The sequence below is a fragment of the Necator americanus genome, chromosome V (assembly GCF_031761385.1).
Source record: "Necator americanus strain Aroian chromosome V, whole genome shotgun sequence".
Classification (NCBI taxonomy): Eukaryota; Metazoa; Nematoda; class Chromadorea; order Rhabditida; family Ancylostomatidae; genus Necator; species Necator americanus.
The window spans coordinates 20131408-20148495 of NC_087375.1; the positions used below are offsets into that span (position 1 = coordinate 20131408).

Below are 17088 nucleotides of genomic sequence, written 5' to 3' on the forward strand. Positions count from 1 at the left end.
ATGGCTACCAGCCCGAAGAAAGTCTGCTGATATAACATCATGTGAGCGGGGTTGTGCCAGCTTTCACGCTGATAGCGACTCGTACTTCCGAAAAGAGAATCCGTGGTGAAACTTAACCAGCAGAAATGATCAGGCTTGACACAGGAGTTGGCAAACGGAAAAGGTTCGGATATAACCTCTCCCTTCCATCTCACGATGAGAAGAGGTTCGGATTCTATCATTGCTCAGCAAGGCAGATAGCGGAATATTATAATCGCGGAGGTCGACGCGACGCTTCTTCAGACCCGTTCGAGTTTTTGCAGCTTCCAGATCCCTTTTCTGTATTTCGAAAGATCCTCCTGTAGCGCTTTTCTCCAGCTAATGTTTGCTACTAACCGCTCAGTGTGGGATGCATTCGGATCAAGCCTCAAAGTCCTTCTTCTTTCCAGCAATTCCTTGGTGGTCTCTGAAATTCGATCCAAGTTTGTCGTGCTTGGCTTCGAGGCACGCTCAGCACAAGCTCGCAGTCCTCTCAGCAGCAGCTCCTAGTGCACGTTTGAGCCCTCCTCGATGTGCCAGTCATCTTAGGGAAGGAGTCCTCGAGTGTGCAGTTGTCGTACACGATTTCCTTCCTCCTGCGGAGCGGCGGACAGCCCGTGAGAAGATTGCCATTTCCATTCCGGTTCACTAGTCCAAACCTTCCGATCCTTTATTCCTCTTCTGTTACCTGTCCTAGGTTTGCGTTGAAGCCTCCGACAACGAACTTGTAGAAGGAGTTTTAGTTGCGGATCACCTACTCCAACTCCTCATAAAACGCGTCCAATTCGGATTCATCACCTACTGATGTTGGTGAGTAGCTGTTGATGGTGCTGATGAGTGTTTAGCGCGGAGGGCGGAGGTGAACAATGGCCAGACGATATGACATGATTTCAAGGGGATCAACAGGATGGAGGACGGATGGGTGCGCAACAAAATCAACAATGCCTACATTTGAGAGAAAGATTTCTTCGCGAAAGACGAACGTACCGTCAATCTTAAATTCGACTATCAACAAGTTGCAATCTCTATGCCAAGATTCAAGGAAAGTCGAACTTTCGTACCGTCAATCATTTATACTTCGCTCCTTCTGCTCCTGGTCTCTGGCAGAGCAATCACGTGAAATTTGATACGCTCTGCAGCTCAGTTGAGCTGAGCTGAGCAGTTTGAGGCTAAGCTGAGCAGTGTGAGGCAGTCTATCGACTCCTGCATGTGTTGCCTTGGTTCTGAGTCGAAAACGTTCCGAGCAACCTGAGATTTGATCGCTTCTCACCGGTTGCCATAAAGTCCGACGTCTGAGACGGCAGGGCTCGGTGTGCAGGGTACTGAGGCAGTGAGTATGCTGGAATAGCAGACAGGCTTTTCCCTATACTAAACAGCCCCGCCATAGCGAGCTTAGCTCTCACCACAGGTCGTCGCCCAACCTATATGGATCAGAAAACCATCTTGCGACATTTTGGCGAGACGGTTGTGAGCATTAGCAGGTTTACGCCAGAGATCAGTCTGTGAAATTACTCAAATCTATCGCAACCAAATTCTCCGATGTAGTCCTCATTGTACTCGTGGTGAACAAGGTGAAGAGGTCTTGCGCTCTGCGCGGTTTTCTTTAGTCACAGCTTTTAAAATAGATTATAGAGGTTTGGTTATCATCACTTCAGTACCACCCAAAAATCGTATTTTTGCCGAGTCGAAGGGTTCTTCATAATAAGGAGCAAAGGTATTTGTTAATTTGCAGTTTTCTAATTTATTGGCACTTTGTTGGACTTTACCTTTCCCTGGAAATCCAGCACTTCTTTCTCTTAGTTTTTAGGTTTCCATACATGTGTATATATACGTATACATGATGCTGTATGGTATGGTTATGAAATGAGTCATGACAACAAAAATAATAGTCGAGAACCTTAATTATCTATTAATTGCAGCGGTAATTACAATACCAGAAGAACTACAACCGCAAATTTAACAAAAACGGTAAACTAACTCTAAAGCTCTAACAACACTCTAATGACTCTAATAATTACCATAATGGTGAGAAGACTACAATGGCGAGAAGAATTTAAGCTCCGTCACGACACTAGTGAGAATGCGAAACGAGGAGCATCAAATAACGTGAGTACTTGATACTCCAGTGAGTGCATTCTAGTGAAGTGCTTCGATACCCACAAATTGCAAAAAGAAGAAAACGAAGTGGAACGGCAAAAAGTTCAAAATTACCCGGGTTCGACGAAACCCGAGAGTAGAAATCACGCGAAAGAGTACGAAAACAGCAGGTTCATCTTAGGAAAATACTTTCGGCAATCATACGTGTCACTTGGTATGGATCGCAGTTTGAAGATGGGCGTCTGTCCTCCAAGTAACCCTGCAAGTACAATTAACTGGTGTATCGTCTATAAAGAAGTTTTCAACGCTCCATCCCATGTAAACAAGGAAGACGGTATGTAGTCAAGCGCAGCAGTTGATCACATTGAAACGATTTTTGGTACCTTGTTGAGAAAGCGCACAATTTAGAAGACAAGTTTTGAGGGGGCAGAGATTCCTTATTAGGACGATCTACGGCAGACTGTCCAGACTTCTGATGAGCTTATTTTTTCCTATTATCTTTATCCTAACATTCATTTAAAAGAAATCACAAGAGAGAGAGAGAGAGAGTGAGAAAACGCCCGTTTTTTCTGTGACGGTAGGATCTGGGCGAGCACCGCCAACTAACAGCTTGTGAAATAAGAACAACGTGAATAGGTAAGAAGAAAGAGAGGATTTAGAATGATTTTAATATGTTGCTTCCTTTTAGAGCATAACTGAATTGTTGGGTTTCGTACAGCGGCGTGAAATAATAAACACACTTCCGCTGCGTTCTGCCCCATTTATCGTCTTCTGCTTTATTCAACTACTTTGAATTCAAAAACTTTAGTGCTGTAATCACACCTATTTTTACCAGCTAAACTGAATAAAAAACTGAACAAAACGGCAAATTACTTTTTTTCTGATAGAAGACGCACAATATTGAAAACACCACTGATTACTCCCCGAACAAATAAGAGTTTGTTTAACATTTCGCTTCATGTGAACTGTAAGATTAGATTTTGTACGGTTTTTCAGTAAGAATTATTGGAGTGCACAGGAATGCTGCATTAGCATTCCTGTGCATTCTTCGGGATTTGTTACAGCACAACATTATCTCCCATTAAGCTTTCTTTTCTTTCTTTTAGGAACCAACTTTCAAAAATTGACATCAAACAAAATTATGTCAGGTGAAACAACAAGCATTTAAGCGTACCTTGCCAGCTAGAGCGACTCCTCTTGGAATTCTGACTGAAGCTGCCCTGTTAGCGACACCCCAAGTGAACTTCTCAGCAGAGCTTGTTTCATGTCGCCCGGTGAGTCTGAATCAACCTCAATTGTAAACCAGATCGACTCATATAATAAATAAAGAAATCGGTGATTAACCACAAATGTACTGCACAGTACCTTAGTTTGTTATCCTCGCCATCGTGGGGATCATACAAACGTATACATTCAGCATGTGTAGCAGCAAGTTTAGGCATTGCCTACAATTTGAGATTAAAATGTTTGAATTGTCTCTCCTCCCCAAGAATACGTTCTGAGCCTTCGTACAGATAAAGAATATATAAGAAGAATAAGAAAAATAATTAACAAAGATGGGGTACTAAAACGAAAACGTCTTTTATATGTAATATCTATACTATATTATACACAAGGAATATATATATATATATATATCCAATTCGCTGCTCAACATCTGTTTAGTGGAGCTGAACCAAACTAAATCTGCAATTACTTATGTAAAATGTTCTGCTTCAATCCAGCTACATTAGCCATAGAGAAGACCATCATCGTTTTGAAGGCAAACATTTTCCTGATGTGTGGATATGTGGAATATGGACGAGATCTTGCTGAAGCCAGGGTTCCTCACTACAAACTATCGTAGCTGACTGTTTTTCAGTTAAACGAATCCACGGATGGTGAAACCGAGATCTGAGGAACATACAGGTTTGAGGCACGTCTGCGCCAATTTTCTGTGAGTCGCGACCTCTTTCATTTCTGGGACATTCATTGTTGTATCATATAGTAGACCAGGAAGCGGTGTGGAAACGCTACACTAGCAGAAACCCGTTGTCCAAACAAGGTACCCGTCGAGATTCATCACCCGAACAAAATCGTATGGTGGTTTCGCGATGAACCCAAAATTTAACGTTTTCCTAGGCTTATTGCATGACGCTCCGTTGATACTCTGACCCAATGCCACTTCCCCTCACAGCTTTCCTCGGCTACCTTTTTAAAGGTTTGAGTTTCATCAAAGTCTGACTACACTGACTTTCACATGAAATGGGCACAACAGTGATTACTTCTACGATAAACCTGCATGCATTCTGGAAAAAGTTGAAGTTAATTGAGTTAATCTTGAGCGAATGTTTGTCAGTTTGAAGATATCTTTGTGTAACGCCATAATCGGCGCCGAGTTTTTTTTTAATCTCCGCTCCTTTCCTTTTGCATGACGGAAACGTTCAGAAGATAACAAATTTTCGCGTGCTGATTGATGGGATTACTGTTCACCGTCTTTTTCTTTTCACCCTATAACTCATATCATTACACTTCTTTTTCTACTCTATTGAAATTTGCTTGAGACCCTTTTGATGCGTTTGTTTCAGCTGCTCGTAGGTCATGTTTTTGCGAGACGAAAGGTGAATTTGGTGGAACAGTAACTCAAGAATCCCATCAGGCAATGAACCCCATGACCCCATGTTATTTCTTTCTTCAAAAAAAAAAAAAACAAACAAGAACTGGTGCCGAAAATATACCTTCTGGTACCAGATCATCACAAAGATTACCAATAGGCTTTCCAAGATCACTTAAAGAGTAGTGCGCTACTCCACTTTCCATTCATTCATTTCGTTCTATTCATTATAAGAACATTAAGTGCCTTTGATTTGATTCACTTTCCATTTCTATCCAAAGTACTTACCTCTTCAATAATTTTCAATCCACCGTCGGCGCGCATCTGATCAGTCGAGAAATTGCAATGACATCCAGCCCCATTCCAGTCACCCATCGTTACCTAAACTAAGAAGTCTTGGAAAAATTCACATGTTTTTCTCTCCGATTTGGAGGAAAAACTGCTGATTTTATTCGGAGTCTTAGTTTTTGTCATTGATTTTTTTTTTGAAACATCGATAATAAACATGCATAACATTAATTAATATTGTTCACATTTTACATATACATAGATGAGGCACGTAGTTTTTGGCCTGCATAGTTAACCGTATTATCAGTCATTTAAGTACTCCACAAATCTCGGCATAACCTCTTTGTCTCGGTGTTCCCTCTTATTTGGCAAAATTGTTCTGTGCTTTTACGTAACAGAGGCTTTACGAACGTACATTAAGCGATCTAAACGTCTGCAAATATTTGCATTTTATCTCCCATTGTGTAGCTCCCAATCACAAAAATCTTCAACATTACAAATAAGTATTTATACATAATAGAATGCTGCTCGCGATCGCCTCTTTGAAGTGATTAACATCTTGTAATGCGACTCCACACTGTAGAGTCAGCCAACAACAACGTTGTATGTGACACCTTCTCACGTTCATTCGACGAAGGCATCTATTTCGTGACAATCCGTCAGCAGACAAAAAAATGAGGAAAGCCCAAGAAACGGCTGCTTTCGAAGACATTGATAATGGGAAAAGTGCCACAACGGTGAAGTATGACACATCCTTTTCTCCATAGAACCGAGTCAAATAAGGTCAGTAAGCAGCAAAAGAAACTTTGTACGAAACCCAAACAACAACTAAGACTGCCATATTCTTAACACACTTTCGTACAGTGCGGTTAAAACATAACGTTCTGATCCATAAAATTACGGCCCTTTTTGTGATCGTTTACGTAGGAAGCAGAGTGGTACAACGAACTGTTGAAAAGCACATTATTTGAACCACTGTACAGTAGGATCGAAACGACATGAAGCACAGTGCCTTTGCGCTCGAAGCGGTGCGGTGGAACGCAGCAGTTAGGGTCGGGCGATGATCCTTGCTAGCACCACTTATCGCTGTACTTCCCGATGGTCCCAGTTCGATTCCAACCGCCATTTCCACTGCGCCAATTCGAGCGCAGCTGCCTACGCAACTGCACCGTTGTTCGTATTGTTTTGACTAGACCATAACAGAAGTAGCGGCTGACGTCGCAGAGTTGGTGGTGGGTCGCGAAACGCGCGAACGTCTACTGTAGCTCCATCGGGAACCAAATATCGCGCAGCGAGGAAATTAAGATCTTTAAAGGCATCACCCCACGAATCTGAGGTGGTGCAGATTTCAGGTGGAGTATTCGTATACAGGATGGGAGACTACGGAGAGGGAGGTGATTCCGCCCATTTCTTCCTAATTGCCGTAAAAAACGGCCCGGAAGATGCGGCGCCGCACAAGACTGGCGCGCTCCAATCGAACCTCTTGTACAAAAAAGTGCGCCAAAACGAATAAAGCCGTATCTTCCGGGCCGTTTTTTACGGCAATTAGGAAGAAATGGACAGAATCACCCCCCTCTCCGTAGTCTCCCATCCTGTATACGAATACTCCACCTGAAACCTGCACCACCTCAGATTCGTGGAGTGATGCCTTTAAGAGGAATGTAATGACCTCAGGTGTTGGGTATTTTTGCTTTGGTGCAGATGCTTCCCCAACGATTTTAAGTTAATAAGGACTGAACTCACCTGTGGTCTTGGATGGAATGTCACAGATACTCCGAATTGTTCAGCAATTCTATGTAACAGATATCGCGCCATCCACAGTTCATCTCCCATGGATATTCCTCTGCAGGTACCCAGCTGGAATTCCCATTGACCAGGTGTCACTTCTGCAAACGCACAGACGTCGGTATGGAAGAGCTATGGAAAAAAAAACCTCCAGTCCAGTCATGTTATCACTGTAATGGTTGGTTTTCTCTAAGATTTTGTTGTTTACCTAAACTCATAACTTGTGAAATAAATAACACGAATTAACTGTATCTAGAAGCCATTGAAGAGAAGTAAGTCAAGGAAAGAGGATTCATTGCTGTTGGAATTTTATCATCCCTACTTTGATAATTTGATGGCAGACTTGTCAAGGAACACTGATCTGACGCACTGACTAGCTCCAAAAAGTCGTTCTATGGACCGTTCATAAACCTCAAACGATTCTGAATTGAAACGAACGCGAACGTGCATTTTAGACGGGATTAACGCCAGAAACTTTATCATTTTATCCTTCACAGCCTAATTAATACTCGCCGACTTCCACATCAATTTCTCGGGGATGAACAAGAAAGAAGTCAATAGCCTGGAAGTCGCTTTCTGCAGTATCTGCCGCACGCCGCAAGACGGTGTCAACCCCAAAGGAATATCGGGAAGCGTGTCCGTGCGGATGCACACTCTGCTAACAGCTTTGAGGACCCCTTCCTAAAGATTCAAAAATTTTATGTACTATAGGTCCTAGTTAGTTTGTAGAACAGGTTTATGTAAGAGAAGAAGAAGAACTAGAACTGTATGCTTTGTGCACATGAATTCCAATAAAACAAAATACTTTGTGCTCATTACAAAGGAAAAAGTTCCAAACTCGTCGAAATTGCATGTTTCTTATCATGACACTAGAATCTACGTATCGCAAAGCATCAGAACATGTACATACGTCAACCCCTCTAAAATCGGAATGAAAATTATGTCATTGATCTCCAAAGAGCTGTGCTAAACCTAATCACTTGGCACTCATTCCTGAAGCTTTTCCAACCTGAGTGTCTGTCTTAGCCGCAATGTTAATGACCGAAAGATTTCCTGTCTGCTTAGTTGTGGATTCAGTAGCCCTCTTCAATCCTTGAAAGAGGCGACTATCCGAAAGCGAGTCCAGGTAACAGCTAACAACCTAATGGAAGAAACGTGTGTTTCAGGATAATCATTTCGTTTTCGGAGAGCGTAAACTGGTGTTTCGTTGGTGTCAGCTCAGACAGTAATCAACCAGCAGTCATGTTCTCGCTGCAGGTGAGAATGGTGAGAATAGATGGTGAGTGTGAACCAGCAAAGTTATGCAAAGAGCATGGCATTTCTCTTGATTTCTCCACTTTTACGTATGTCAACTTTGCTAGCCCAGTTTTTCCTTTTCATTAAGTAGGAGTTTTCTAAATTTTACATTGTTGCAATGTTTGTTGTAGTTATTGTTACGCTGCAGTTAATAATGTCCTAAGAACTGTACCTGCATTGATTCCGAAGATACTCAAGCCTGCGTAGAGACATGCCCGATAGTGGGCATTCACAACCTCACGTCCAAATACTTTGCTGGCGCCAACTCCACAATAGTATGGTCCTGTAGCGAAGGGTGATGAACTCTTTTAAAGCTAATTTAGACAGAGTCCAGACAAATGCTGATACGAAACGAACCCTGAGGGGCTGGATAACCATGTTTTGGCCAGCCAAGTGGGTAACCGTCTCGATCCAGAAGAAGATATTCCTGTTCCATGCCGAACCATGGATTCAGATGATCGATTTTCTGCATAACTTTTTCACATGCGTGTCGATGATTGTTTTCTGTAATGAAAATTTTTGTATGGATCTACTAATACACTGATCTAGAATCATATTTTAGAAAATATTGGGAACTAAATGAAACTGATGGGACGTACTCGTAGGCTTGCCGTGAGGATCTAACGTTTCGCAGAGAACGAGCTTATGGTTGCCTCCGAGAAACGGGTCAGGATAAGTAGCAACAGGCTAAAAAGTTGGAATGAGCGAACATTAAAGCTAACTTAGAGTTTAAATTCTGAAATTTAATTCTAAACGTTTGTAAAAATAAGAAATCATTACAGATACAATGTGATTGATTCATTTCAACAGTTGTGGCTACCAACTGAAGCTACATCCTGCTAACTCTCATTTAAAGTCATCACCCCACGAATCTGACGTGGTACTGATTTCCGAGGGCAGAAGACTATGCGGCGCGTAGATTGCAAAAACGGGTGGGATCTCGCTCACCTCTCCTTGCACCACTGTAAACAGACGGCTTCGGAATGCGCTTCCTTACGACGTCCTTTATTGCCACCTTTGCGCCCGGCCCCGCCTGCGATTCGTCGAAAATCCTTTCAGATTCAGAAAATCCATTCCCGATGGGCAGTTCATTTCATTCGACGAATCCCAGGCGGAGGAGGCACTCAAGGGTGGCGCGTCACGACAAGGAAGTCGTGAGGAACCGCATTCCGAAGCCGTCTGTTTACAGTGATGCTGGAGAGATGAGCGAGATCGCACCCGTTTTTGCAATCTGTGCCCCCGTATAGTCGTTGGCCCTCGGAAATCCATACCACGTCAGATTCGTGGGGTGATACCTTTAACTCATTCGGGCGCAACAATCTCAACCTTCAATTGCATGTCCGAGTCGTCGCCTTTTGCCGCCTGATACGTTGAAGATCCGTCAAAGCTCCATGTCGGATATTCTGGAAGAGATTTTGTTTTGAGTAATTCCATAGACAGCACCGCAATCCATGCCTCATTTCCTTCTTAGAATAGAACAAGGATAAGCAAAACAAACTACTCATGGTAGACAGAATTATTTTCCAATCTGAAACATTCATCATTCTTCCATTGATAAATTTTCAGTTCCGTCATCCAAATTTCAAGAGTTCGTTACAAAAATACTCCTCTAGGACATTCTGACCTCGCCTAATGAAAGCGCATCATTGTGAAAGCCACGATCCCCCATAAAAGTTTCCTTTGCTCCCCTCATTTGAAGTACATAGTGGTGATTGATTTAAACCCCATTGTAATAATGATAAGAATATCAGAGTCCGTTCGAGGGTGGTTCTTCGGGATCTACTAGCGAACGAAAGTGAAAAGATAGTACAAAAGTTTGATAACTCGTTGCTTCAGGTCAGTGCGATCGAGCGGCTGTGCAGAGACTGAAAACGCTTCTCTAGCAGCCTTTTCTCACTTCAGATGATCAATGGCAGACCCATCAATCAGTTTTTAGCTAAGCCTTTTCACGACAAAATAGGAAAAGTGAGGAGTTTACACTCACTTCCTGCCATTCCGGGATCTTTCTCAAGTGTTCGGGTTTTTTCGCGAAGATTTTCTCCAGTTCCGTCAATCCAAATGTAGGTTGCCTGAAATACGAAGAAATTTACAGTGTGTCAATTATCCGAAATGGAAAGCGTATGTTGCGTTTTTTTTAGCACCTTCATGAGGCTATTTGGATCTCATTTGACTCACGCAACGAATTAGTGACACCATGGAACTTCATAGTTGGGAAACAATCAAGATTTAGAACAATTGCACTGCAATCTTCTAATACGCGACTTCAACCCCAACACTGCCCCTTCTCGACCAAATTAACATTCTCCGAACTCTGCTTCCTCTTGATAACCACTTGCAGCCTCATTTTCTTAGCGCACCTTTGGTAACAGTCCGTCACCCGCTGATTGCCTTTTTTCAAATAATATTAGCTACCTTTTTTGAAAACTCTCGTTGGTCCGCAAGGTTTTAGGGGTAAAACGCTATACCCAGTAAGTTCTGAGACGTAATAAAAAAAACCACTTACCAGCAGTTTGTTGTCAGGAATGGTGATATCCAAATTCTGATTCACGACTGGAGTTCCCAGAGGCAGTGGAACGGCGAAGTTGGTTGAAGAAGCTCGAATGCTGAGCCGAGCGAGGTGCAGAGCTGTTCGAACAGCAGCACGGAGGGGTAGCATTTCCTGTAAATACGAATCTTCTTCGAGTGATGAGGAAAACGAAGATTGCTTCAGGTTCTGAGAAGACGTGCGGGAAAGACCTAATGAAATCGGAATAATGTTGTAATTGAGCTCTTCATTTGCAGCGTTTGAAGGGAAACTTCAATGTTGAGTTCTCTCTAAAAGCGGACAGAACACGGAAGTTAGCTTATAAGTGGAGCGAAGATACGGAAGATCCCCACCAAACTCAAATGTGTCCGTCAAGAGTGCTTGAAGCAGCAGTTCATAAGCAACTTTTTGCACCTATAATATTCACGTACCGGAATGGAGTGAATTAGTATCCAACACATAAATATCCAATTAAAGCAACTCTCTACTCTCGTAGGTGCAATAGAATCCAGTTTACAACGTTTCATTTTGTCAAACCTCCACGTGTAAAGAGTTGCCTCCGGCTGAACGCTCGCGGTGAACTGATGCTGTTGGAGTTCCTTATCTTTGGACCTCTGACAGATGTTTTGAGTCTTTGCTGTTATATTTATATACTGCACTCTAAACCCTCTCTATCACCTGGAAGACACAGAAACTTCCTCTGAGCGTTGCTTCCCAACATACAGAGAAGTGTTGGAAATAAATCAATAGCGGCGTTTGAAGGAGAGTACAAGGGAGTCAGACTGTTTTGCAGATAACAGGAAGGTGGTCGAAGTGAAATCACAAAAATGAGTACACAGGACTCTGGTAACAGCCAAAGTCCTGGTCATTTACGCTTTGAAAAATAACATCTGCTAGGAATCAAAAGCCGCGTAGTCTCAATCCTGCACTAAAACAATCCAAAATTCTACCATTAGAGAGAAGGAAGCTATTTGAAGTGACCAATCATTAACTGCCCTTAATGCAGTAGATTGAAAGGAGAAGATGGGGATATTGAAGAGATACACCATAGAAGTATTTATTGATCTTTCGTTGATAGTCCTTCCGGATAAGAAAATACCTGAATTCGATGTTACTAGTTAAAGCTAAGAATTTATGTAATCTGACAATGTCATCTACACCTAAGAAAAGAAATTTCCTTAAGCTTTACAAAGGCTGAAGAAAATGAGAGAGTTAATTGATCAACCATTTAGTGATATCCTTATTTGAGAAACCACAATCCTACTAACTAAAAAGCAAAGAAAAACTTTATCCTAGAAATACATCTTCATTTCGACTAGTATATCCGCTGCCATTCTCTTACTGTTCTGTATATTACCCATTGAATGTAGATGTAGTGCAGTCGGTAAGAGGTTTGGCTCCATCGGTGGTTCCACACAACCCCGACGACAACCGAACCCTTCTTCCTTACGGCGTCAATAAATTCCTACTAGACTAGGAGGGTAACTAGTGACTGACTTGAAATATCTGCTTAGCTGCAAGTCATCGTACTAGCTGTCTTTATAAACCTCAAACTATTCTGGTGTGATGTCGAACACGTAGGCGCTTCCCCCGTAGGAATTGATGAATCCCGCACATTTTACATCTATCCTTTAGCTGCATGGACCACACCCAGAACACAGGATGGCTGGAATATTATCTTTCCCTCGCTCCAACCCCAGTCGACCAGGAGGTTTTTAGAAACGAAATCCCTACTGTCGGGGTTGGCCGATCAAGGTTTGAATGCATCACATGTGGAGACGTTAGTCCACGATCGTTCCCCCACGATGATACAGCTCTTCCACCATCTCATAACCATATTCATTACAAAGAGAGGAGGGAGCTGCAAAGCAATACCTGTCGTTGAAGCTCTCCGCGGATGCAGTGCAATGAATAATGAAATCACTTGGTTGGGAGGAAAAGAGCATACATGTTAATGGAAGATTCCTCTCAAACGTTCTTCCGTTGACGACTCCTTCCAAGAAGTAGGAGTGGGTGAACTATGAAAGAGTGAATTGAAGAATTTTGTGGGTAGGTAGAGATTTGTGGCATAATAGAAAAAAAAATCAGACTCTAGAAGGTGCTTCTCTCCTTTTTCAGATTAACCAGGAGCTGTTAACACTTCCGTGCACTTATTTCCCAGCGTGGTTCAGGCTCACGATGGTGTGGAGGAATGTCGGCAAACTGTGATTATCAATTGCAAATGTACAGGTTGGAACAAAAAAAAAACCACCCACAGGAGTTTATTTGAGAAACTCAAGAAAGAAAAAAGTGATCTCAACCCGCAAAGGATTTGAATTAATTATTTGAATTAATCAAGAAAGAAAAAAGTGATCTCAACCTGCAAAGGATTTGAATTAATTATTAATTGTTATTGACTGGTGGGAAGGGTTCATGTCACTATTTAGTCATGTTAATCAGAAGTAGACGAAGCGCAATTCGAAGCCCATCATGAAAATCTATAGGAAAACTTTTGCAGATTTAAGCAGTAATTTGAAAGTAGGCAAACTTGTTCGTTGTCAGTTGCATATAATTTCTAAGTAGTAATAATACCTATAAACAAAGATTTAGAATCCAAAATCAGCCAACCACGACGGTTGGAGTTTTCTCCAGGCAACGAGTGCAGCGTGTCAAGAATTCACTGCTATGCTTGTGCGTGAAATGGTTCGACACCACTCAAAATTAATTATAATTTACCCCGACTAATTGGCAGAACTCCTGGAGAGGATAAGGTCCCTGACTTGAAACATGGTTAGCCTCCCTAAGATATTGTTTGGCCGCATTCACACTCATAAACTCCTACCATTTTTAGATGAAGTTGAACGTGGGGGTGCATCTTGAAAGGATTGATCACTACCAGACACTTTATCCTTCATGGTTCTAGAAATCCGGGCTGCTTTGTTGGTCGAAAATCACACACCAGTGGAATATGTGCAGACACTACTACTATGCAGGAGCGTAAAAGAGTCACATGTTCGAGAAGGAAGCTGATGAGACTTTAGAACTCCTGGAAGACTTGAAATGAAAGGCGTTGAAAGTAATTCAGGAGGAAAGCTACGTAGAAGCCAAGGGAGCTCTTTTTTGCAGAGATTGCATCATCGTTTGACTCAGAGATAAGAAGGAAGGCTTCTAGAAAGAAAAAACTTCGGAATTTTCGAGAATTGAATACTACGACGTGAATTACACAATTCTGGCTTCGCCACGCCTACTTAAATACATCATAAACAAGTATAAGAAAGGGCAGTGCCAGTGTATTCAGTCATGAGCTGATAAGTTCGCATGCACTGGAGGGGCCATTCCTTGGAACTCGAAGTCATTAAAAAAGAGGGAAGGGCTTAGGATCCCGAGACCCACGAACTTCCAGAATTACCGGAGGTTAACTTCAGAGATCTGGTGAGTGCCGAGTACATGATGCAACGACAAACGAGGTGCTTGTGAAGGTGAATGAGCGAGTGCGGACATGACGCGATCGATGTCAATAGTAGCGAGGAGGTTATCGTAGTTCAAAAATATTTTGATCTATCCATCCGGGACCGCCCTTACCTTAGGTTGAGGAGAGGCAGTTCCAAACCGAATTCAGAGAACCGTATCGTTTCGCCAGTTCAACCGACTATTCCCACATACAAATGAGTTTTTCGTAGTTTCACAAAAGGAAAAAAAAACTGATCGATTAATGTTGAACGTTCTGACAGATTCTTGGGTCTGACCTTTCTGTTTTGACTCCAAAGTCACATTACAGTTAGCCTAGTGGTATGAAGGGTTAATTTTTGCTTGAAGTCTCACGAGCTTTTTTAGGGGTTATAGTAGAGTGCAGAATGATAAAACCAGTTTGATATATAGTTCGTAGGTCGCTTAAATTCAATTTAGATTTCTAGCAACACATGCGATTTAATGGCAGAGGGAGATGTCCTCAAGTGTCCTCGCAAATGTTAGTTTACCACAAATCTCCAGTAAAAAAACAATGTGACGGACGAACTTTGATCCCATCACATCACGTTTAGATCTAGAAGTTCAGAATAGGTACAATGGAGCAGAGAGTACTCTGAGTGCTTTTTGCCCCTCTTTGTTTTGTTGCACTCGACTTAATTTTTGTTATTTTAACTTCGTTTCTTAGAAATATATTGTGTCATCTCTTAAATGATCCGGTTTTTTTTCAACTGAACTGGAAAAGTGTATTCTCACAAAGAAATGGATTTTGGAAGAGGACAATGAAAGTCTGTCAAATAGAGGGAAAATGTTTTAAATGTTTTAAATGAAGGAGATCACACTCAACATTGTAAAAAGTTTCGTTTATCTAAATCAAAAGAGACCCTTATATCCCTTATAACCTTATCCCTCACCCCTTATAACACCGATTAATTTGAAATAAAGAATCAGAGATCACGAATCCTGAGCTGACCCTTGAAGGCATCACCCCACGAATCTGAGGTGGTGCAGATCTCAGGTGGAGTATTCGTACACGGGGTGGGAGACTATGGAGAGGGGGGTGGTTCCGCCCATTTCTTCCTAATTGCCGTAAGAAACGGCCCGGAAGATGCGGCGCCGCACAAGGCTGGCGCGCTCCAGTCGAACTCTCTGTAGAAAATAGTGCGCCAGAACGCCTTAAGCCGTATCTTCCAAGGAGTTGGATTGGAGCTGGCCAGCCGCGTGCACACGCCGCATCTTTCGGGCGTTTTTAACGGCAATTAGGAAGAAAGGGACGGAATTACCCCCCTCTCCATAGTCTCCCATCCCGTATTTCGAATACTCCACCTGAAATACGTACCACCTCAGATTCGTGGAGTGATGCCTTTAAGGTAACGAAAAGAAGGAGTTGGGGACGATGGCGGAAAATGAAGACGAGCCTTGAGAGTGATAACTGAGGGTCGTCCGTGTAGGTGGAGCCACATTGTGAAAGTGACAGGCCGATTAGGAGATGGTGTCACGATATACATTTTGAAGCTCCACTGTTCATCATATGTGAGGAATCGCCTCATGGTGGAGAGGTCACCGAGATTTGATATCCAAACGGTATGGTGCTTACACGATTAAAGTCATTTAGGAACTATTTGTCATTCTGTTAAAGAATAATGCAAAGGGCAGACATTATGAAAGAACACTCGTGCTTCACCGTGAAACCAACACAAAAAAGGAGAAAAGAGGAAAAAAAGGAACTATGATTTTACATGGTTGAAACGTCACTTCGACTTTAATAGGAATGTATTTCAATTCCACCTGCAAAGACCTATCTTTTCTCACAAAAAAGTGCTGGTCACGGAGACACTCCTATCAGTTAACTCCGGCAGTAATTCTCTATAAAAAATACATTAATTTAGTTGTCAACGAAAAAGTGTTAAAACATGATATGGGTGATTTCCTCAGAAACAGTGACGGAGATCTCTGGTACAAGAGAAATCTAGAATTTATGCAGCTTTCAGCGCGCCATGTGATATTTAAGTATGTTAGTTTATTATTAACTTTAGTAAACTAAGTATTACTAAAATTACTTTAGTTTATTATTTAAGATAAGCAATTATAAAACATGGCTTACATGAAATGCTGACCATTGGAATTTCATATGAGCTCTGAAGACAGAATTCACCAGAAGTTAGTACTACTTCACTGTTTTTATTTAAAAGCAACGTATGCTAGCGATGTTGGAACCCCCAAAAGAACATATAAGGGTAAGGGTTCACAAATATAGTACACTTAATCCTTCACATTAACCCGTATTCATAATAAAAAAGACGAAGAAATATTGTTAGAGATACACAAGTCTAATTTAATAGAAAAAGGCACTAATATTGATTTTTGTTGATCAGTGAAGGGGAGCGAAGCGAACACCACAGAAAGTCTGAAGTCCGGCTTTGGCCGGACGTTCAGATTGGTACTTCAATAAGCTCGAAATTGCCTTGTCATATAGAGTGTGTCATAGGACATGGCTCCTGCTGGTACCACAGAAAAACTGCTCACAACTTTGCACCAATTAATCCAAATAAGAGATTATTTTTCTATTTAATAGTCACAAAATTCTGCGTAAGCTCCCACACATACAACATGACCACTTTAGCTTTTCGATACAAGCATCCAATCTTTTTCGAAAATGTTTAAGGATGCGCGCGATCATCTCTTATGCGCCATGCCTTCTCCAAGGCTCTTTTCAGCGAATTCAGTGACTTGTGCTTAAAGAGCAGGCTTTCTGCTATAGAATCGACCGGACAGCAAAGTCCAAAGGATTGAGATCGGGCGAGTTCCACGGCCAAACATCTTAGCCCAGAAATTTGTAAGATTGATCTCACACCACTTCCATGCTTTCTTTGCGCTGGCGGCCAATCTTGTCTGAAGGCCCAGTCATTGTCGTTACCGTTTTCTTTGTCCCAAGGAACCGCCGCATCACTGTATTTTCCGTACCCCGTCACATTTCACTTGCGGGTCCCTCCAGCAGTGTTGAGGACAGGACAACAGTCCTCAATACTACCAATGGAACGGC

The 17088-nt window shown here is 42.1% G+C and overlaps 2 protein-coding genes across 4 annotated transcripts; one reads left to right on the plus strand and one right to left on the minus strand.

Annotated features, from left to right (window-relative positions):
- Window positions 1-388: 388 nt before the first annotated feature.
- On the plus strand, window positions 389-670 carry RB195_014509 (uncharacterized protein; the record flags this gene model as incomplete). Its single annotated transcript, XM_064204815.1, has 1 exon — window positions 389-670. The coding sequence occupies one exon, from the start codon at window positions 389-391 to the stop codon at window positions 668-670; it is 282 nt and encodes a 93-aa protein (XP_064060696.1).
- A 411-nt stretch (window positions 671-1081) lies between these two features.
- On the minus strand, window positions 1082-10733 carry RB195_014510 (uncharacterized protein; the record flags this gene model as incomplete). 3 transcript variants are annotated; one of them, XM_064204817.1, is made up of 13 exons in its annotated part: window positions 1082-1221; window positions 1289-1357; window positions 2305-2374; window positions 3290-3395; window positions 3481-3560; window positions 4997-5089; window positions 6740-6882; window positions 8250-8360; window positions 8435-8581; window positions 8677-8764; window positions 9404-9480; window positions 10062-10146; window positions 10581-10733. In XM_064204817.1, 13 exons carry the CDS (start codon window positions 10731-10733, stop codon window positions 1082-1084), a joined length of 1362 nt encoding a protein of 453 aa, XP_064060697.1. The 3 variants fall into 3 exon arrangements, with proteins under 3 accessions (XP_064060697.1, XP_064060698.1, XP_013302278.2); XM_013446824.2 differs by lacking the exons at window positions 1082-1221; window positions 1289-1357 and having other exon boundaries at window positions 2288-2374; XM_064204816.1 differs by lacking the exons at window positions 2305-2374; window positions 3290-3395; window positions 3481-3560; ... (6 more) ...; window positions 10062-10146; window positions 10581-10733 and having other exon boundaries at window positions 1289-1403.
- Between the last annotated feature and the right edge of the window lie 6355 nt (window positions 10734-17088).